Source organism: Lynx canadensis, chromosome D3 (genome assembly GCF_007474595.2).
Source record: "Lynx canadensis isolate LIC74 chromosome D3, mLynCan4.pri.v2, whole genome shotgun sequence".
In the NCBI taxonomy this organism is placed as follows: domain Eukaryota; kingdom Metazoa; phylum Chordata; class Mammalia; order Carnivora; family Felidae; genus Lynx; species Lynx canadensis.
Genome location: NC_044314.2, coordinates 70909121 through 70932965, shown reverse-complemented (window position 1 = coordinate 70932965; position 23845 = coordinate 70909121). Strand labels below are relative to the sequence as shown.

General features: G+C 42.7%; 1 protein-coding gene across 6 annotated transcripts in view; it reads right to left on the bottom strand.

The window, feature by feature from the left end:
* The window catches only part of NF2 (neurofibromin 2), a 77948-nt gene that overhangs the window by 24879 nt on the left and 29224 nt on the right, over window positions 1-23845 (bottom strand). For all 6 annotated transcript variants that reach the window (XM_030336122.1, XM_030336121.1, XM_030336125.1 and 3 more), the window contains 7 exons: window positions 23445-23567; window positions 21361-21444; window positions 12919-12987; window positions 11992-12074; window positions 9811-9886; window positions 4846-4980; window positions 1729-1803 (listed from right to left, as the gene is read on the bottom strand). In XM_030336122.1, the coding sequence (XP_030191982.1) occupies window positions 1729-1803; window positions 4846-4980; window positions 9811-9886; window positions 11992-12074; window positions 12919-12987; window positions 21361-21444; window positions 23445-23567 (645 nt within the window). The remainder of the gene's footprint in view (window positions 1-1728; window positions 1804-4845; window positions 4981-9810; window positions 9887-11991; window positions 12075-12918; window positions 12988-21360; window positions 21445-23444; window positions 23568-23845) is intronic.

Sequence of the window (23845 nt, the reverse complement as noted above, 5' to 3'; positions counted from 1 at the left end):
GTATACATTTGTCTATGTTAAAATCCAGCATTCTTTGTTTGTTAAGACATTAAAAAGGAGGAAAAATAAGCCACAAGCTGAGAGATGATATAATCAATAAAGAATACAAACAACCCAGAGAAAAATGGCCAAAGGACATGAAATAAGTATTTGACAAAAGAGACAAAAAGCCTGGCCAAAAAATATACAAAAAGATGTTCAACTTCATTAGTAAATATAAAGATGCTCATTTATATAATACTGAGAAACCATTTCATATGCACAACATATGTCAAACAAATTTTAAAGGCTGATATTATAAGTGCAGAAGACATAAAGCAAAAGGAAGTCACACCCACTGCACTGCATCTGTAAATTAATTCATCTCCTTTGGAAAACAACATGGCTTAATCTTGAATTTGGACATACACTACAGCCCTGCACTTGTACTCTTAAGTAGATACTCTCTAGAGAAACTATTGCCCATGTGCAGCAGGAGGCAGGTACGAGAATGTTCCTAACAGCTTTGTTAAAATGGCAGAGAAGTAGAAAGCACTTCACTATTCACTAATAGGAAAATGACATATATATGGGGGCGGGGAGAGAGGGGGAGGGAGACATATATATGTATCATTGTGTGGATATATGTATATATGTGTACATTTATCTGCACACAATGGAATACTATACAGCAGTGAAAATAAAGGGATCATCTCTTTAAGCATCAAACATAGACACATCTCAGAAAATAATGTACAAAAAAAGTGACAAAAGAGCATAGACAGTTGACAGCACTTATGTCAAAAGTACACAAAACTTAATAGTACATTCATTTTTCTGTATAGGAAATAAAGTTCTGAGGAAAAGCGAGCGAATAATGAGCACCCAGCTCAGAATGGTGATTGCCCTCAGGGAGGAGGATGGGGGAAACCAGAAGGGTGCTAACATGGGGGGGTTTAATAGTATCGGAGTGTGTGGTTTCTTAAAGCTGGGTAGTGGGTGTGTAGTTTTTTTTTTTTTTAATGTTTATTTATTTTTGAGAGAGAGCACAGCAGGGGAAGGGTATAGAGAGAGGGGGACAGAGGATCCAAAGCAGGCTCTGCACTGACAGCAGTGAGCCCGATGTGGGGGTTTTGAACTCATGAACTGTGAGATCATGATCTAAGCCACTGAGCCACCCAGACACCAACTGAGCCACCCAGACACCCCACATAGCTATTTATTTTTGTCACTCTTTATATTTGATTTTTTTAAATGTTTATTTTTGAGAGAAAGAAAGAGACAGAGTGTGAGCCAGAGAGGGGCAGAGAGACAGGGAGACACAGAATCCAAAGCAGGCTCCAGGCTCCAGGCTCCAGGCTCCAAGCTGTCAGCACAGAGCCCAACATGGGGCTCGAACTCACGAACTGAGAGATCACAACCTGAGCCAAAGTCGGATGCTTAACTGACTGAGCCACCCAGGTGCCCCTTTTTGTCACTCTTTATACCTTCTATACACATTATACTTATCCTTTTATATATATTAGTTACCTCCATAAAAATACTTTTTAAAAATTCCACATCACAAAATTCAGGTTTGATTTGTTAGGTTAAGCTAAAGAGAAGAGTCTTTCAAGTCATCGGCAAAGCGTGTAGCAAGTAAGCTACCTATCATTCTACACCTCACAAGAGGTCACTCTCTCAAAAAAGGCGCTCAGTTTCTTAGAAAAACTTCAGTTATTAGTAACAAAGACTAGGATCTCAACTTACCAGCTTATTAACACGAAGCTTTGAGGAGTTAAATTTAAAGACATCGATTTTCTTATCCAGTGGTTTAATAGTAAACTGAAAGAAAGAAGCAGAAAAAGTTTCAGTCTGACAACGTAAAGTGTTAGCACCAACCAGGAAATTCCACAAAAGCAGCAACCACACTGGCAAAGATCCAGCACAAGGCTGCGCCTTGTCCTGGCTTCCGGCGCCCGGGCACTAACCCACTGTGATTTAGAAGCAGCTGAGGGCATGGAGTCTGGGGCTATGGAAGGTCAGGATCCTGGAAGGGGTGCTGTCGGCACCATCTCAGGCTTGGAAACCTGAACTACGGACCCCTGATGGGCCCGACCATGAGGCCAACGCTGGGAAGCCCACTGCAGCATCCCAGGCCCAGTTCTGCCTTCAGGAAGCTCACAACCTAGCTGGAACTAGACTCATGACTCAACTGCTACTTAAGAAATTACATCATCTCTTAGCGCCTCATCGGGTGGCAAAAATCACAAATGTCGTGGGGATTCAGAGTAGATCTACCAGAGTAGATCTAGCGGGAACTTCAGCTGGTCATAGACAAAGAGAATATGATAGAGGACCTAAAAGATTGGATGGAGGGCTATTCAGGACAGGGCAAGCGACAGAAATGAGGCAGAGAGAGAAATGAGCAGACTGTGTGTGTGTGTGTGTGTGTGTGTGTGTGTGCGCGCGCGCGCGCGCGCGCGCGTTTGATGTTACTAGCTCTCTGATGACTAAGATGATATCACGGGCTCATACTGGGAGGAAGGCAGGGGTGGGCTGGGGGTGGACAGTTGGAGGGGTTTGGGTTTGATGTGACAGCATACAGGTCGTCACCACAGGTTTCTGAACGTGGGGATTATCAGATGAAAGCTGTTAATAAAAGGAATAAAGTGCGAAGAAGAGACCGTGGTAGCAGAGGGAAACTGCTCTCGAAATCAAAGGGGAGAAAAGGATGAGTGATAAGGACAGGGTGGTAGCTAAGTAGGAGATCCCAGGGCCAGACCACAGGCAGGGAAGCATATAAAGGACAAACGGCAATTGCTGTTCTCAACCACTCCTGATTAGACCGTTCCATTTCAAAGAAGCACTTAAAAAATGGATATCTATTCCCGAGAAAGCCGTGCTAAGCAGATAAATACATCTGGGAAGATGTATTTTTGGGTATTTCTTTTGCATATTATACTGTCCAAGGAAGGAGGGGTTAGCATACTGAGGACAGAAAACGATCCTTTGGTTAGCTTTTGGTCAAGCTAACTTAGAAGCACTATTGCTCTTGTGTAGGCTGCTATTCGTGAATTTCTTGAGCTTATTTTTGGCTTTGAAGTCAAACCCCGGAGCCGTCAGTGGGAAACCACAAACAGTGGGGAAACCACAGGCTTTGCCGGGACGCGCACAAAGAATCAATGGATCACTTAAAATAAACCAACATTTCTGTTTTGACAGCACGGCTATCATGCATAACTACTAAGACTACTTCCTATTATGTCAAGTCAGCTTGAGGTCCTCTTACTGCACGAAGTTATTGACATGATGGAACATGATGGTGCCCTGCCCCCGGAGAGGGTATATTAGAGTTTATTGTGTCAGGCTATACTAGGGGAGACTTTAATCCTTGGGTTCTGTGAAGAACGAGTGTTTTGGGAGCCTTCAGCACACAAATGTGTGGATATGCAGTAAACAGACTTTATGAAATTAGAGATGAAAAACTACCGTGCCGTAACATACCTACTACTTTAAGTCATGTGGGGCTTTCAATTTAAGTATTTTAAAAAAGCAATAGTTAAATGCTCCTTTTCTGAGCTACTTAACAAAAAATTTCAGAGCCAGAATGTTTTGAATTAAGAAGCTCAATCTGTCTCATCAAGCATGGCCGAGTAGATCTCAACCACGTATTGGAAACCAGGAGCCTGGTGTTTGTTCCCTTTCTCAAGTTGCTACGAGGGAAGGGAAAACAGGAAATCTGCTCAGGGTGGGGGCTCTGCAGGCAGCAACACGAGCCGTCACTGTTCCTCATTCCACACTCAGCGTCCCAGCTGTGTGTCACCGAGCACCATCCAGGCCTATGCCCTCTGTGCTCTCAGGACTCCTACTCAGTGCCCTGCATCGGAAAAGTGCCCCCAGGGCTATGGCTTTGGTGAACATGGAGCTCAGCCCCTGCTATTCCCTTCACCAATCACCAAGTCGTCTGATCCCTCCACATCTTCACTTCCTGATGTGACACAGATACCCCAAACCCGGCCCCTACTCTTGCAGCATGTTCTTAGGAGGAGAAATCAGAGTCGGGCTGAGAGCGCTTATGAAAGCAGAAAAGCACCGGATCATTATCACGTGTGTCATCAGTCCCTTGCGCTACAAGCCTGTCTCACAGCAGTCCGGTCCTTGCTGGACTGTAACTTCCCTGAAGGTCGAGACTGGCTTTTCTACATCTTCGTTTCCCCTACGAAAACTAACACAAAGCAGATGCTTGATAATTCCTTTAAAATTAACAGAGAACAAACAAGTGAATGAACAAACCTAAGATTACAGTGTTTGGGAAAGATCACCATCCAGTATAGGAACATCTGACTTCTAACTTAGAGTGCTCAGCCAAGTTATTCAAACTTAATTATTTTTGAATTCTCATAAGCAGTTAGCCTGATATTCTTATTTATATCCTCACAGAGAGACAGAAAGAGATACACATACGTATATATACATGTGGGGATAAATACTTAGACAGATATCCCCACCCTACGTATCAAGCACTAGACACCGAGAAAGGGTTTAATGTATACCACATTGAAAAACACAAACAGAATTTCTCACCAGAAATGGAAAGGCAAGTAATAAGACAAGGTTACTTTCTGGTTGGTTTACTGTTCTTTGGGGTTTAGTCTTGACAAGTTGAGCTTCCCAGCCTCTTGTTGGTCAGCAGGGGGGGTTTAGTGATGCTACTTGAAAATAGGATGCCAATACTGCTCTGTAAACAGGAAACAGCAACCAAAAACCCAAAGCCTGGGGAGTAAAGGATTTTACTGATAACAAGGAGAAGTCCAGGGAGGAGGAGAGATGGGGACAGGCTGGCAGCTGGGCTGCTGGCATGTCTGCATGCGGGGCCTGTCCTACCTCCTTGTCGCTGTACGAGATGTTTCTGATTTCATTCCACGGGAAGGAGATCTTGGGGGTCAGCCTGTTCTCAGGGTCATAGATGTGAAGCCCCAGAGCATCCACTCCAAGCAGCAACTCTGTGCCCTTTTTATTCTGTGGAGTCAACAAAGATCAGCCACCGTCAGCTCCAGCAGACGTGTGAGATTTTATTCAACTTCCCAAAGAACCTGGCACATGCTGTTACATCTGACGAGTTCCAACAGGTCCCAATAGAAGTCACAGCTGCTGTGTAACCCAGGGGGCTCCAGCTTCCTGAATTGGGGCAGGCAGAGGCAAAATACCATCCTCATGACTCAGTGTCCCCCAGAGGGATCACTGGGGGCTTCTGTCACTGGCTTGATGGCTAAAGTAGCAGCAATCTAAGCACTGTTACCTCCAATTAAATACAGTAGTCGCCCCACACCCACCCCACCCCTTATCTGTGGTTTTGCTTTCCACAGTTTCAGTTACCCCAGTCTAGAAGCAGATGATCCTCCTTCTGAACTACTGTCAGGTCAACAGGAGCCTAACGCTATATCATAACACCTATGTGATCCACCTCACTTCATCTCATCATGCAGACACTTAAGCCTCTCGCATCATCACCAGAAGGGTGAGCACAGTACAATAAGATGTTCTGAGAGAGAACACATTCACATAACTTTTATTATAGTATATTGTTATAACTGTTCTTTTTTATTGTTAGTGTTGTTAATCTCTTACACCTTGAGCCTAATTTAGAAGTTAAAATTATCATAGGTATGTCTATACAAGAAAAAAATATAGTATAGGTAGGGTTTGGTACTATCCATGGTTTTAGGGATCCACGGGGGCTTTTGGAAAAGTACTCCTATGGATAATGGGGAACTACTATAACCAGGTTATCACAGAGGTAGAATAAAAACCCATAGGATTAAACATTAAAAGAAAAGGTAGGGGGCGCCTGGCTGGCTCAGTCGGTTGAGCATCCGACTTTGGCTCAGGTCATGATCTCACGGTCTGTGAGTTCGAGCCCCGCGTCGGGCTCTGTGCTGACAGCTCAGAGCCTGCAGCCTGCTTGGGATTCTGTGTCTTCCTCTCTCTCTGCCCCTCCCCTGCTCATGCTCTGTCTCTCTCTGTCAAAAATAAATAAACATTAAAAAAAAAAAAATTTAAAGAAAGAAAAGGTAGTTGTACTACCAGAAAGAAAATTCTAAGTGCTAGGATCAAATGGTTTTATTTTATGTTAAAATGTAGTCTCAACATGATAAAATAAATATGGTCAAATGTTATAGAATCTAGACAGTGGGTATCTATGGGTATTTGTTATAAATTTTTTTCAATTTTCTTATATGTCTGAAAATTTTTATAATAGAACACTGGAAAAAATACTCCAAAGTGAACTGTATATAAATTATACCTCAATAAAGCTGTTTGAAAATGTGATGGTACATATGTTGGTTGGCAGGCAGAGCAGACAGAAGGCAAGTGTCCTGGGCCTCCATGTCACTGACCCAGCAGTGGGCCTGGGGTTACATCTTCAGGCTACAGATCCATCCACCTGTGCTGTGTGGTCTGGCCCTTGTGTGGTAGTGGAAGGAAGCTCCCTGCACAAGGACCTAAAGCACCTGACCCCTTGCTGACAAGAAGGAAATTGAACCAGACTCAAAGGCAGGAAAATAGATCTGCAAAGTGAGAAGGTGCTCAGACTGTGATGAGAAGGACCAATCTAACAGCAGGTGTCAGATGGACAAGTGAGCTCTCCAAGATAAATCTTTTTACTCCTTCTAACACCCCAAAGTCAGGAGCTATCACTAACCAGGAGAGAGATCCCTCGTCTGCAAAGCTCTTAAAACTACTACATTAACACAGTGAGGCTTTGTACTTTTAAGAGCTGTAGTACATTCTGGAAAACAAGATACTTCATTATATTTGTGACTTTTTTTTTTAAGTTTATTTTTGAGATAGAGATAGCGCACACAATGAGCAGGGGAGGGGCGGCGGGGAGTGGCGGACAGAGGATCCAAAGAGAGCTCCGTGCTGATAGCAGAGATGTAGGGCTCGAACTCATGAACCATGAGATCATGACCTGAACTGAAGCCAGATGCTCAACCAACTGAACCACACAGGTGCCCCTGTGACTATTTCCTTTAAATTAAATTAAATTAAGGGGCGCCTGGGTGGCGCAGTCGGTTAAGCGTCCAACTTCAGCCAGGTCACGATCTCGCGGTCCGTGAGTTCGAGCCCCGCGTCGGGCTCTGGGCTGATGGCTCAGAGCCTGGAGCCTGTTTCTGGTTCTGTGTCTCCCTCTCTCTCTGCCCCTCCCCCATTTATGCTCTGTCTCTCTCTGTCCCAAAAATAAATAAACGTTGGAAAAAAAAAAAATTAAATTAAATTAAATTAAAAAAAAAAAAAAAAAAGGATTCTACCCTCTGCTTCCTATCATGATGCCAACATTCCTAGGGAAAAAACAGAGAGGTGCGACTCAAGCAGTCCCTTTTAAATGGTTTTAAGCACATATCTTCCTTAGTTGATGGTGAAATTACAAAAACTTGCGCACAAATGATACTAAAATATCCATTAGCTTTGTCTACTGCATTATACAAAACATATACACATACAAAATAGTGTATTTTGGTCTGATTGCTACAGAAATATTCCCGGGCACCTGGGTGGCTCAGTGGATTAAGCATCTGACTTTGGCTCAGGTCATGATCTCACAGTTCATGACTTTGAGTCCTGCATTGGGTGAGCTCGAGCCCCACTCTGGGTGAGCCCTGCTTCTCTCTCACCTTTCTCTCAATGCTGCTGGTGGGATTCTCTCTCTCTCCCCTCTCTCTCTCCGCCCCTCACTCTTACACTCTCTCTCTCTCTCAAAAAAAAAAAAGGAAAAAAAAAAAAGAGAAGAGAAAAAGAAAAAAGAAATATTCCCTAATGAGAAACTGGTTTTTAAGGATTGTAAAACACTACTTTTCTAGAATCTAGATGGTGGGCATATGGGGCAAGAGGAAAGATGTTGCCAAAACCACAGAAATGTGTTAAATTAGTCTGACTTTAAAGAAACCAGACAATTGGGGCACTTGGGTAGCGCAGTGGGTTAGGCATCTGACTCTTGACCTTGGCTCAGGTCATGATCTCACAGCTCATGAGTTCAAGCCCCACAGTGGGCTCTGTACTGATGGTACAGAGCCTGCTTGGCGTTCCGTCTCTCCTCCCTGTGCCCCGCCTCCCCGTTGCTTGCACACACACAATCTCTCTCTCTCTCTCTCTCTCTCTCTCTCTTAATAAATAAAATTAAAAATTAAAAAAAGAAAGAAACCAGACAGTTAGCAAATACAAATTAATAAAACTTTAGAAAATAACCTCGGGGCACCTGGCTGGCTCAGTCAGGAGAGCATGTGACTCCTGAGCCCAGGATAGTGAGTTCAAGCCTCATGTTGGGTGTAGAGCTTACTTAAAAAAAAAAAATATATATATATAGGGTGCCTAGGTGGCTCAGTTGGTTAAGTGTCAGGCTCTTGACTTCGGCTCAGGTCATGATCTCACAGTTCATGAGTTCAATTCCCACATCGAGCTCTGCGCTGACAGCACAGAGCCTGTTTGGGATTCTCTCTCTCTCCCTCTCTCTCATGTGCTCTGTTTCTCTCTCTCTCTCTCAAAATAAATAAACTTAAAAAAGAAAAAGAAAATAACCTTTTGCATGATTATAGAAAATCTTTTAGGTACTTGTTTGCTATACGAAATAACATAACTTGCCAGTGTAATTTTATGTAATGAAATCCATTAAAAATCGGTATTTAGAAAACAAATCAGGTAGAAAGCTATCCTAAATTACTTAAAGATTTTATTTTTAAGTACTCTCTATGCCCAATGTGGGGCTCAAACTCACAACCCCAAGATCAAGAGCCACATGCTCTGCTGACTGAGCCAGCCAGGCCACCCCATATCCTAAATTACTTAAAATGTAATACAATTTACCCAAATTTCATATAAAATTTATAAGAACCCTGAAAAGGAAAGCAAACCATAACTCCAATAAGGGATGCCTAAGTGGCTCAGTCAGTTAAGGGCTCTTGATTTCAGCTCAGGTCATGATCTTGCGGTTCATGAGTTCAAGCCCGTCAAGCCCCTCGTTGAGTCGTTGAGTCGAGTCTCGGGATTCTCTGTCCCAGTCTGCCTGCTCCTCCCCTGCTTGTGTTCGCCCACGCTCTTGCTCTCTCTCTCACTCTCTCTCTCAAAAGGAATAAATACAGATTTTAAAAAACACCACAACTATAATAATAAAGGTGGACCACTGTGGATGGTTATTTTAACATCTACTTATCTGTAGCTTGGAACCAGCAATGGAATACTAGAGCCAATCGCATGAATTCCTTTGGAAGGAGCTCCTAGATGCTGCACCAGCAGCAGAACCTTGGGAGAAAGATGCTCAAGAGGCCCACCCAGCCAGGACTGAAAACAAAAGCCTCTGGTGCAGAAGCAGTGGGTTCCCAGGGGACAGCAGTGGGACTATTAACGGTCTGAAGAGAAAACCAATTAGCCTGCTAGAGAGAACAAGAGTCCCACCCAAACAAATCAGTAATCTATAAAAGCAGCTTTACTCTCCTTGTGCCTTGGGGGAAGAAAGTATTTACAGGTGCTCCCTGTGGGCCAGATCTCACAGAGCCAGAAATAATCAAACATTACACTGAGAGCATTCAAACAGGTTTCTGCTGAGCAGAGCCCAGGACCAGGCCCAAGTCCCCCGGGGGCTCAACTGACACTTAACTACGGAGGATCTAATTGAAGTCCAGAAATAGAAAATGAGGCTATTAAGACCCTCTCCTCTTCCTCTTCCCTTCTCCTCCAGTGAACCATTAAAGAGTCTGCTATCCTGGAATAAGGAAGTAACCCATTTTCGAAAGCAGTTTGCCCCTGATTCAGCCTCTGTTTATACACAGGGAAGTCAAAGAGGATTCAACACACCCGGATTGCAAAGTAGTTCACACCGTACATCTCCAGGTCCTGAGCTATCTTCAAATATTCCATTTCAGCTTCATCCCTGTGAAGAGAATGAAAGACACTGTCACCGGAACTAAGTGAGAAAATGGAGGGCGGGCACACGCCACCCTGAGCATTGGAACCTGCCAGAAGATGTCAGCCAGAGCAGATACCAGCAAGGCTCTTCCCAGCCCTGAGTCTATTAAACACACCGAGGTCAAGCAGAATTTCCTGGCCTCATAAAAGCCAGAGAACAGATTCATTACAGTGTCTCTTGGCTTCAATTTCACGCTTTGCCCTTGATAAATAATGATACCCGTCTCAAGGAATTCAAGAAAAGCACGTGGTATGTTATCTTCTTCCCTCAAATGGATTTGGATATGCAAATTTGATTTAAGTTGTTGCTTTATCTGGTTGTGAACTTTTTTCACCTACAAGGTTTTGGTATTGAAACAATTCTCTCGGCAACCTACCGGAGAGCTACCTTCCTGATTTTATTTCTGTGGGTGTTGTCAGAGATTAGGTCAAGAGCTATCGGGGCTGTAAAACCCAACCCAGGTCACCTACTTCTTTTTTTTAAAAAAAATTTTTTTTTCAACGTTTATTTATTTTTGGGACAGAGAGAGACAGAGCATGAACGGGGGAGGGGCAGAGAGAGAGGGAGACACAGAACCGGAAACAGGCTCCAGGCTCTGAGCCATCAGCCCAGAGCCTGACGCGGGGCTCGAACTCAGGGACCGCGAGATCGTGACCTGGCTGAAGTGGGACGCTTAACCGACTGCGCCACCCAGGCGCCCCGAGGTCACCTACTTCTAAGCTAGGAGTCAGATTAAGATCTTAAAGCAATGACTTGCAGGAAACTCCCAAATAGGTGCGATATTGAAATATTTTAACTAGGTCTCCCTATGACCTTGCCTCTTCCCTCTCTCCAATCTCAAAATGCTCTCAAATGGAATTTTAAAAATTCAACCTGAGAGAACACACAGTGTTGGCAAGCACGTGGAACAACTAGAAACACACACACTGCTGATGTAAACTGGTACAAACAATTACCTTGGAAAATCGTTTGATGTCATTTGTAATAGTGAAAAACCAAGAGACAGCCCAACATACCCAACATCCACCAATAATGCAATGGGGAATTCATGCTTTAATAACATAGTGGAGTTCTGCACAGCAATGAAAATGAAACTGTTACTGCTATTACACACCACAAACCAATTCTCACCATATGATTCTGGGTAAAAGAAGTGAGACACAAAAAATAGGGACTCTCTGATCGCATGTAAGTAAAATTTAAAACATGCACTGCTACTCCATCGTCAGGAGAGTGGTTAGCTGTGGGGAGGAAGGATGGGGAGTGATAGTGGGGGGGGGGGGGTGGTCACGTGCTATCTCATCACCTGGTATTACACGGTGTTTTCACTTTGTGGTGATTCATTGAGTGGTACGTTTAAGACTTGTCCACTTTTCAGTATACATGGTATTAAAAAAAAGAGCATGCTAGGAAGTTGATTTGAAGAGGACAATATTTTAAAGACTAATGAAAAGATGATCAATTCCTACAGTGATCAGGGAAATGCTAATGAGTACTTAAGATACATGTCTCCTCTTTTAGATTACAAAAGTTAGATTGATAAAAATGAGTGGTGGGGAGAGAAACGAGGCGGGGAGAGACGTGCACACACTGCTGGTAGGCAGGTAAACAGGTCCAGCCTTTGTGGAGGGCGATTTAGCGGCACCTGTCAGAACACAAAATGCTTGTATCCTTGGACTCAGCAACTCTTGCAAAGAATGTATCCTCAGAACTGCTCATATAATTATATAACAACATTAGGCTGTACATTGCAGAAAGTGAAAATCTATAGCCACTCCAAATGTCATCAGTAGGGAAATGGACACAAAAGCTATGGAATATCCATACATTATACTCCTTAACGTGAAACCTAAATTGCCAACGAGTGCAGTGGGCCTGTACATCTGGACAGGCTGTATTCATGCACTAGAAGAAGCACACACAACACTGAAGACCAGCTACTCCCAGCGCTCCCTTTTTCTATATACCTCGGTACTGCATTTTGTTCAACGAGCGTGTCCTAATTTCATAGTTCTTAAAAAAAAAAAAAGTCCACACAGAAATGTAAACCGATAATGAAGCAGCCTCACCTGGCTCGGCCTCGGTGCTCCGCGTACCAGGCTGTAATTCTTTCCTCCCACATTTCTGGAGTCATTTGATACAGATTTATTACCTACCAAAAAGTAGAGCAAAATAAAAAACCCACATACAAAGAAAGTTTTGGTATTGTATGCCATTTTCATAATTGTGCATCATTTTTACAAAATAGCAAAGCTATTTTTAAAAAGCCACATACAGGGAGCCAGTCACACGGCACAGAGGTGGTGCGCACAGACAAGCACCATTCAGTTTGAGTCACAACTCAGAAGGGTGCACCATTACTCAGGCGTAGGTGCACTCCTCACCCAGCTGCCGTCCCTCTTTCCTGGGCTGCACGTCCCAGAGGGAGGAGCTCAGTTGGGTTGGCCAGGGCTAAGCTGTGTGTGCTGCTGCCTCCGCCTGCACAAAAGCCATCAAAGGAGCAGGGAAAGTCAGGTAAAGGTGAGAATCGGGCCTTTATTACACATGACAAATGAGTGGAGCTATAAAACCGGGAGCAGCAAAAGGGAGGGAGGGCCTGCTTCTGTGGCTAATGAACAAGATGAACACTGAGGATTAAAAACTACAATGTCCACCCCAATTCATCTCTATCCACCCTGCTCAGCTGCAAATAGCTCAGCTCCCTGGGCTGAACACACACTGCTCCACACACCTCCCTGGGAATCGCTGGTGCTCACCCACCTTGAAGGAAACAAACATTTACAGCCCTGGCAACCGCAAATGAATTCCACGAACCTTGGCTTTTTAACATTCTTAACAGAGATTCAACATTCTTTACTCATCAAGATTGATCACAAAATATTTATTTAAATGTTTTTGTCATGTACTTCCAATATTCCTTCAAGCCCCCCAGTTGGCTTTATCACAGAGCACATCTCTGCTGTGTCTTCCCAAATAGGGGATTGATTTCTTCTTACCCTTTTTGGAAGCAATTCTTCTTGGGCCAAAAATCCCCGCTTGTGAACAGAGGGGTCATAGTCACCATACTGGAAGGAGAAGAAAGGAGAGCAAGTGATTGAGATTCTAGAGACAACTGCCATTTCTGAATGGAGCCTGACTCTGTCTTATCCCCTCCCAGCTCGGGGAGCAATTCAGTTCCAATTCAGTTCTGATGCCAAGTCAAGATTTCTACCTTGCTAGTTTGTTACCCTTGAATGAAAATACAAAGCTGATTATATCTATGAACAGAGTTGTATAATCCCGTGAGGGATGGATGGGTAATGTGCTAATAAGAATGTGACATTTGTATGGAAATGTAGCCGTGTTTTCTAACCCAAAGAAAGCAGTCACTACCAAACATTAGCTTTTGAAAGGAAACAACAAAACACAACTGTGAAAGTTGTAATTAACAACGTGTGATAAGAGTCTTACCTACAAATCCTTCTAAGTGGCTGGTAATTGGAGACAATTGCTAGGTTGGGAGCTGGGAATAACGCAGGCAATAGTTCCAATACCTTTCATTCAAGGCTCTGAAAAGTGCTTTGGAGAAATCTGATGCCAAGGCTGTCATTCCCATTGTACAGACAAAGAAATGAGTAATAGGTTAACTGATTTTCTTAAAGCTGCAGAGCAAGTCATTAATGGGGCCAGAAATGCATTTTAATGTATTTATTTAGGGACAATAACTTGGAAATTTATGTTCTGATTTAAGAATGAATATCCCTTTCTTTCCGATGTTCATCAGCAACTTTAAGTTGTGTCTCATCCCATGCCTGCTAAAAAAGCACCATGAACTGGGGTGCTTGGATGGCTCACTCAGTTAAACATCTGACTCTTGATTTCAGCTCAGGTCATGATCTCGTGGTTCATGAGTTGGAACCCCACGATGGGCTCCGTACTGACAGTGTGGAGCCTGCTTGGGATTCTCTCTCTCTCTCTCTCTCTCTCTCTCTCTCTCTCTCTCTCTCTCTCAAAATAAAATAAACTTTATTTTTAAAAAACACCATAAATTAATGTCTTTTAAGAATCTCATCATTATCTTGCAAATAGTAGAATTGTACTGCGTTTTTGAGCATTTTTAAAGGAATTAATTTGTCAAATTAAACATTTAAAATATGCAGTTTTTGTACCCCTGTCTTCATTTAAAAAAACTTGAAGGAACCTGGCTTCTCTCGATCTTCCAAAGGCCTGAGGATGTGATGAGTGAGTAACTGGACTGAGTTTTAAGGGCACTCTCTCGGGAGGCAGCTGCAGAGCACAGGTAAGAGCCTGGCTCTGGAAGCAAGCAGCTAAAAATTCAATCCCAGCTCTTCCACTTATTAGCTGTGACCTTGGGAATTTTTGTGTCTTGGTTTTCTCATCTGTTAAATAGGGATAATAGCAGTATTTGTCTTATAGGACTTTTATGCGGATTAAATGAAATAATACCCATACAAAACTTTTTAATGTTTATATATTTTTGAAGGAGAGAGAGACAAGAGTGTGAGCAGGGGAGCGGCAGAGAGAGAGAGGGAGACACAGAATCCAAAGCAGGCTCCAGGCTCTGTGTTGTCAGAGCCCAACTCGGGGCTTGAACTCACGAACTACAAGATCAGAACCTCAGCCTAAGTGGGATGCTTAACCAAATAAGCCACCCAGGCACCCCCACCTCTCTGATTTTTGAAGGGGTAGGATGCTAAAGCAAGCCCTGTTAGTCGCATTTGCAGACCTCTTAATGGTGCTGACCAGACTCTAAATGCCGAAGTAAGCAGATATGCAAAGTTAAAGTTGTAAATTCAGGTTCCAAAGGCTTGTAAGATTAACGACCCACATTACCATACTGAGCTCCCAGCTACTTCAGTGATCAAATATGTTACACATTTGAGCAATGCAGAGGCAGCAAAGACCCTGCTTAAAGAACTTCACCTACAATGACTAACTCCACCTACAATATTAAAGCCATCTTGATACGTGTGTCTGCTCTTAAATGTCTCTTCAAAAAACAAAAGAAGAAGAAAATCCTTAAGTTGTGGCAGTTAGTGAATATAAAGGAAAGTCATACCACTCCATAGATGGAGATGGCTGTTCCTCATCCTTTTATGTACGGATGCATTCTGGTAACAAAACCAGGAGTGGATTTACTTTGAAACTAATATATATTGGGTTCAGGTCTCTCTGCACCTGTGTGGGCCTGAACTAATTTTGTACTCAAAATTTGGTATTCTAGCATTAAAAAGAAGCCCCTGAATTATATAAACTTCAGACTCCACAAAACTGGATCCACCCCTGATATGAACCAACTGAATTTAAATTCAAGAAGGGAATTCACCATTTAGAGGACTCTTGAAGTCAATTCTTAGGTTAAACAGAGGCTCTTTCTGGATATGAAATACTAGCCTCTGCCTATATACATGGGAAATTCGACCAAATGCTCTGAACAGGATTTCACAAAACAGATTTGGTCAATACATACACAGAATGAATAGATTCCTTACCAAAACACCGGTCACTATATTCAAGGTGGATTAAAGGCTCAAACCCATAAATGAAAATCCATAAAAATACCAGAATAAAATGTAGGACATGTGCAGAACAACAGTTGGTGAGGCCATTCTAAAAGTCACCCAAGACATAAAAAGATTGACAAGTCTGATAGATTAAAAAAAAAAAAAAAAGATAAAAGGTCAACACCCATAATATATGGAGCTCCTATAAATCAATTAGAAAAAGATAAACAATAGAGTAGAAAAATGGGCAAGCTGTAAACACTTGATTCACAGAGGAAAGAAATACAAATGGCCAATAAATCTATGAAAAGATTCTCAGCCCCATGGTAATCAGGAAGCAAAAACTTAAAAAAAAAAACAAAAACACCTATTTTTCTGTCAGATTAGCAAAAATTTAAAAGACTGATAGCATCCACTATTGATGAGGATGTAGAAAAACAGGTATTCTCACATACTGTTCTTTTTCTTAAAAAATTTTGTAATGTTTGTTTATTTTTGAGAGAGAGTGCAGGTAAGCGGGGCAGGGGCAGAGGGAGAGGAGGACAGAGGATCCAAAGCAGGCTCTGTGCTGACAGCAGTGAGCCCAACACAGGGCTCAAACTCCAGAACCATGAGATCGTGACCTGAACTGAAGTCAGATGTTCAACCTACTGAGTCATCCAGATGCCCCTCACACACTGTTCTTAAAAGTTAAATTAGGGGGGCGCCTGGGTGGCGCAGTCAGTTAGGCGTCCGACTTTAGCCAGGTCACGATCTCGCGGTCCGTGAGTTCGAGCCCCGCGTCGGGCTCTGGGCTGATGGCTCAGAGCCTGGAGCCTGCTTCCGATTCTGTGTCTCCCTCTCTCTCTGCCCCTCCCCCGTTCATGCTCTGTCTCTCTCTGTCTCAAAAATAAATAAACGTTTAAAAAAAAAAAAGTTAAATTAGGACAAGACTTTTGGAGGACAATTTGGCCATACATATTTAATGTTTTTTATTCTGATAGATTTATATACCAAAAATTCACCATCTTAAGCATACAATTCAGTGGTTTTTAGTATATTCAGAATGTTGTACACCCATCACCACAACCTAATTCCAGAATATTTCCATCATCCCAAAAAGAAATCCATACCCATTAGCAGTTAAGTCCTAATTTCCTCTTCCTTCTAGCCCCTAGCAACCACTAAATCTACTTTCTGTCTCTATGGATTTGCCTATTCTGGACATTTCATATAAGTGGAATCACACAATAGGCAGCCTTTTGTGTCCAGCTTCTTTCACTTGGCACTATTTAAATTTTAAAGGTTCTTATCCTTCAGCCCAGTTATGCCATTTCTTGGTATTTATCCTAGTGAAAGATTGTTCATATGTGCCCAAAGAGGCATATTCAAAGATGTTCACTGCATTCGTTTAAATAGAAAGAAAAACAAACCTACATATCTACCAATAAAGACATACTGAAGTAATCCACAGTCCCTCCTTTTCAGGAAATACTGTTCAGTAGTTTAAAAATGAAGCGGGAAGGGGTGAGTGGGTGGCTCAGTCGGTTGAGCATCTGACTTCGGCTCAGGTCATGATCTCACAGTTCGTGAGTTCGAGCCCCACGTCACACTCTGTGCTGACAGCTCAGAATCTGAAGGCTGCTTTGGATTCTGTTTCTCCCTCTTTCTGCCCCTCCCCTGCTAGCACTCTGCCTTTCTGTGTCTCTCAAAAATGAATAAACATTAAAAATCAGGTGGGACGAGGGGTGCCTGGGTGGCTCAGTCAGTTAAGCATCTGACTTCAGGTCATGATCTCACACCTTGTGAATTCGAGCCTCACATCAGACTCTGTGTGGACAGCTCAGAGCCTGAAGCCTGCTTCAGATTCTGTGTCTCCCTCTCTCTCTGCCTTTCCCCTGCTCATGCTCTGTCTCTCAAAAAAAAATTTTTTTTAATTAAAAAAAAAAATGAAGTGGGGCGATCTGTTCTGATAGTTTTAAGTAAAAAGGGCATGGTGTACAGGAGGTCCTCTGGGGTAGCCACCTAGAAGGGGAATTTCGGGGAAGGGGTACCCCCTCACCTGATGGGCTCCTATCACACCCATTGCTCTACAGAGATCATTCCAATTCACAGTCCCTTTCTGCCCATATGTGAGCTCAGACAACACTTCTCTCCTATTTACTAATCGTTGTCAACCTTCTGGGTTTGAAATGGCATGTTAGCGTTGCTTTTTTTTCTTGATTACTACTGAGATTGAACATCTTTTTCTATCTACTGACCATTCTCATGTTCTCCTCTATAAAGTATGTATGCCCTTTGTATCTATTTTTCTGCTATCTTTTTCTCAACACTCTCAACACTCAAGAGTTCTTTATGTTCAAGGATATATCTACAATTCTGCTTGTAGAAATCTACCTTAAGAGGCGGAAACTTAAAAAAAAAAAAAAAGAGGTGGAAACTTTTGCACATGTACACGAAGATTCATATAAAAGGATCTTCAGTAAAACACTATTGATAACGGAAGGGGGAAAAGAGAAACTAAACCTACCTCTCCCTTAGAAGGGGGATGGATCAATGAATTAGGTTTACTCATCAATGGCCACCATATAGCAATTAGGACCAACAAGCTACATCCACACATACAACATGATACATCTCAAAATCAATGTTGAGTGGGAAAAAACATCAATGTGTAAAAGTATAAGCCATAAAAGGGGGGCGGTGTGTGAAGGACAACATCATTTATATTCAACTTTTGCCTCTTTGACATTTTCAAGTTGGTCTCTTCCCATCCAACTGACTACTGCCCCAGATGTGAGCCTCAGAGCCTCTCCCCAGGATGACCACCACAGCCTTCTAACAGGTCTCCCTGCTTCCAAACCTGTCTCACTCCAATATGGCCTTCACATAGCCACCAAAGGATCTATCTAAAATATAAACCCTTCACTGGCTCTGTACCACCCACACAATAAAGTCAAGACCCTTTCTGATCTGGCATCCTACAGACATACCCCTCCAGCTTGCTACTGTCAACTCTTGCTACTTTCCACCTACACTGTACATATACCCAACTCAATTGCCTTTTGGCACTCTTTTTCCCTAACTGACATCAAAGAGTACCAAGAAACGGTAAGCCTCCTCTCCCACCATCCATTTCTCTTTCTGAACACTAGGAGTCTGCAGGCCAGCACTGCAAGACTGGTAAATTACATACCACGATCTCCCAAAGTCATTTTTAATAAGAACACATTTCAAACACCAAGTTGTCAGTATAGAATCCAACAGGTGGCTTAAAACATTGCAAGATGGTTTGGTATGTCATGCGACTGGACCGAACAAAACAAAACAAAACAAAACAACAACGACAAAAAAAAAAAAAAAAAAAAAAAAAGCCCAGACTTTCGATTCAAACATAACTCAAACTCTAACCAAGAAATATGGTTCTTGTTAACTGAACCATGTGATTAATATTTGTATTTATACTTTGAGAGTAATTGTTTCTTGATGCTGTGGAATTAGCTCTGTCTATATCATTCCAACAGCTGAAATACCATAATGAATGCATTTGTGCATAATTACATTCCATGTGTTAATGAGCCTGATTCGTTTTCCGCACCATACTTCTAAAGTTCCTTTCTGTTTCAGAAAGGTTGAGGATGAAAACAAACTGAATATGATGGAGGGAACCAGTGTGGTTTACTGAGAAGTTTGGACTAAATTAGACCCTATAAATGAATCTGGAATTTGGTGAAAGGCAGTGCGTGCTACCCAGAGACATCCCTCACACGCTACAAGGGGAGGGCAAGAGTGGAGTGCTGAGCTAAGCGTCCCGGATGATAGGGTTCTCATCCCGGCTCTAGTCTCCAGTTCCACTCTGCTTCAAATCTTGTCCATCAAGAAGTGGGCTATAAATTCCATTGAAAAAGAATTAACATAAAGTATTAGGACTTCAGACAAATTATTAATCCTTTCTGAGCCTTAAATTCCTCATCTGCAAACCGGGCATAATCCTCTCAAGCTGTGGCTCATGGAAAAGACTACACTGAGTATTGCACGAAATATTCGTGTGTAACACTTTGTAGAACTGTAAAACATTACAGGCATGTAAGATCCTATTAATACTGTAATCAGAGATGTCTTTTTTAATATTAACCAACAGTCCTAGAAACTGGAAGCATGTGATAATAATCCTTAGTTTCTCGAATGCAGACTTGAAGCCACAGATTACCTTTATTTGTAAGATCCTGAAAATTTACACCGGAAAAAACAGTTAGAACATCCTCCTCCATATGAACCACATATGCTGTCTGTGAATCACTTTCATCTCTAAATTAGTAGGATCCAAATTAGTAGGGCTTTCCTACAGTGAAATCTGTTTAAGCAAACATCTGCTGGTTCCCTGAAAAGTTATTTTTTTCCACAGGTGGCCTTTGAATTTGTGGCCCAAAATCCATGTAAAGGAAATGTAGCCTTTGAGACTGAAGCCCTTCAAAGAGAGGTAGTGTCCTTGAGAGCTTGGGTCTCCTCTCAGCTGGAGAGAAAGCGTGCTAAAAAGGAACTCAGTTCTGGGCCAGGAAGTGCTCACATTTGATGAGAGTGACAATGACTGCTTCATCACTGTCAGGGCAATACTGATTGAAAGGACACATTTTTCCTGTTATTAATATTCTTAATCAAAGCATAAAAGGAAGCATATGTTTTAGTTGAATCAAGGCCCATTTTCTGCTTTTTTCAATTACTCATTTTTCTGGGCAGTGGAATAGGGGAGGCACAAAACACAATCCCAAAGCCATGAATTCTGCCCTTAGCTTTACCCAAGATTGTCCGAATGCCCTTGGGCAAATCGCTAAAGGGCAGATACTCGCTGTAGTGTCTGTATCTGTGACAGAGTCAACAACCCACTCCTCAGGCCTGGTGAACACTCAGCAAATATTAGCCGAGGCATCAAATGATTGAATTGATTCTGGTACTTCTGTTAGTCTGACCAACATGAACAGACTTTTTTTCCCTCCCAAATGATAGGCCAGTCATTTCCTGGCTTTGATCTGAAATTGTATTAAACTACCCCCCAAAAAAGTGGGCTAAGAAGTTAAGAGTATCTTATTAATTTTCTTAACACTACAGGGAAATGGCTTTATAGACACCTCTAACGAAAAAGGAAAATAAAAATTGAAAAGATTATGCAAAATCACAAAAGTAATGAAGATGCCCCAATTCTGGGGCCTCTTCCTACACTGCAGGGGAGGGGTGGGAAGCAGTAGGACCAAGAAAAGAAGCTATGTGATTGAAGTGGGGTATCTGAGGGACATGAAGCACTCCTGACTGACCCTGTAGTTGGTCTTATGAAAACAGAGAGGTCAAAACACAAGAGCGGTGGTCTCCTCCACCCCCCTCCGAGTCCGCAGTGATTTCTCTAGGAATGATTCACTCACAGCTCAACTGGGCTTGGGGTGCCAAACAGCCTGCAGTACCAGCCATGAGCAAAGCTAGCATGCCCATCAGGGGTGAAGGAAGTAGGGCATTCTCTAGGCTATAGCAGGGTCCCCACACACAGGGCTGCTGGTCCTCAGAGGATGAGTCTGGAATAAGGACCTGGGCCTTTCTGACCTAAATGCTATAGTTTGGCCCAAACTGGAGACAGTAAGTTCATTTTCCTTGCTTCATAAAAAGAAAGGTTGGTCCAGTGATTGCAATAAGCCACATGTGCGTAATGAGATTACACAGACAATTCATCATAAGCGTACACTTAACACTTGTACACACACACACACACACACACACACACACACATTCTCACAAGATTATACAGAACCTGGGACAGTGACAGTGGTTTCCCCAGCCCAAGTCCTAAACACTTCCTTTCTGGGGAAAGTGTCTCTGAAGCCTAGAAAACCTGAAGAAACAAAAGACTGGAGTGATCCTGTGACACACATTAATGCCAAGGAGGAAGGCACTTTTCTTCTTTGAGCCTACCTTGGCCTGGACAGCGTAAGAAGCCAGGAGCACAGAAGCCTCGGGAGGGCAGTAGATCTTTTCATCTAAAATCTGCTTCTTTACCTGAAAGAGGCAACAAGGGAGACATGACGCTGTGTGCGTGGAAGTGAGCTGTGCAGGCTGGTCACAGCAGATGGCTGCAGGGTGTTCTAATGAGGCCTGCCAAACCAGCCTGTTAATGATTTTCTGACAAAGGGTACAATTTTTTTTTATTGCTGCAGACAGGTTGGGAGTTCAGTCACTGAGAAGTTATTGGTAAGATGACTACGCATAAAAAAAAAAAATGCTGAAGAGGAAAAATACTTCCATGGTTAAAACAGAGACTGATATCTGGACCGTGACAGAGGGGAGCTGTGAATTCCAGAAGTGTCAGGGGCAGCTCTGGTGGTGATTGTGGCCTCGGCCACTTGCTGAGCACACGCAGCACCAGAGGAAATGGGAGTCTACTTTAAAGTCTTAACACAAGACAAAAGTCAGCAAGGCCACTGAGTTATGACTGCAGGAAAAAAACCTATCACTTTCCAAATGCCTGCTCTAAGGAAAAAGGAAGCAATAAAGTTTGATCGATTAAACTTTTAAGCACATGTGAGGTCCAGGAAATATAATTCTTAAGCCATAATGTTGAATTAACGGATCTCATTGCATTCAATTTCTTAGAATGGTGCAGCGTGTGATGTTCCAGACATAGAGGCAAGAGAGCCTCACTGAAATAAACACAACAGGAAAGCCAACTCTCTTTTCACAGATGTCAACAGTCACCAGATTCATAAAAGTAGTAAATTTTGCCTTGCTCAGCCACGAAAACACTCCAACATTTCAATATGAGGAAAAATGAAGCTAAAGTCACAAGAGGGATGGGCACTTCTTCTAAATGCTAACAAGAAAGTCATCTCTATAACACTAGGACATTCTGGGGCCTAGGAGATCATTATGTGGTTTTATTCAAAGCAGTGTAACTTTCTAATCCCTGATTTATTTTCAAAGGAAAAAAAAAAAAGCCATACTACAGAAAAACTGAAAGGGTTTCCCTTTGAAGGAAAATGTTAGGGATGGGGGAGGTGTGTGTACATCTATATACACTTTTTTTGGCAAACCTTTTTTGGAAAATAAATTATTTGGGGGTTTTATTACATTTAACTTAATATTAACTGAACATAACAATCTGAGGCTCAAACTAATTATAGGAGGACTATGTGACAGCCCATACATATGTCTACTTCTGGGAAATCCTGTAATTAACGCCCCTGTGAGATCTACCGACAGCGGGCATCTCTGGGCACACAAGCAGCTCCACCACCAATCACTGCAACTAACCATGAAACTGGGGCAGCACTCTGATCAAGCGGTAAGAACACAAGCAAAACTGACAGGGTTTTCATCCTCACACAAACCCCTACTCATCGCGCCCCTAGATGGTCAGTCTTAGCAGTCTTTGAACCCATAATCATGGAGCTCCTCATCTCTTCAATTTGGTTGAGCAATTACTTACGGAATGCCTCCTGCATATTCAGTGAGCCTTGCCTTTAAAGGGCTTATACTCTAATGAAGGAGTAGGGATAAGACACTCACATACAATGGGCAGCATGAAGCACGATGCCTGAAGTTCCACACATGTGGGATTAGTCACGTGGAGTTAAACTCCAACTCACTGGAGTTCTGAAATCCTGTCTTAATGACAGCAAATTTTGAACTTTTGGAAAAATTACTCTTTCCAAGACTTTCTCTTTGGACTTCCTTTGTAACTATTAAGTACTTTTCACTTAGAAGAAAATAGGATCCATCTTCAAAGAGACTTCAAGCCAGGTAGCTACTTGTACCCGTTCTTTCACTACCCTATTTTTGCAATCTTCTCTGACACCAATTCTCCTTACTCAAGTACAAGTTCTATTCTGAAGACTTTTCCCCCCATTATGGAACCAAAGGGACTGACTTCCCAGAGGCAGGACATTTTTACAATGCCAAGACCTCTGTGGTCAACACCGTGGGGGTCATCCAGGCTGCCTCGGCAACTACCCCTGGGTGAGTTCTCTCAGAATAAACGGGGCTAGCACAGACTGGTGTACCTGCAAGAAGAATAAATGTTGCGTGATCTCCTGAACCAGCTCCTCCTCGGCATTCTCGGGATAAAATTTGGCCAGGAAGTGAAAGGTGACTGGCTCTTCCTTTGAAACATCATGATCCAGCACCTGCACAATTACAGAGCAAAAGAAGAACAAGGTATGTTGGCACCTGTTCCTCCCCTGCCACCATCCCTTTGCAGGGAGCGTATAAATATTTTTCCCTCTCTAAATTCATCACATTTCCCAAAGGCTATGATCCTACAGTCTGAAGCATTCATGAAGTCATCTATAACAAGAGGTAATATTCACCTCACATGGCGTTTCTGAACCAAATTAATCAATATCCCCAATGGGTGAGAGGAGCTGAGATTATTAAGGCACAGATGTTCTCAAGGCCACAGAGA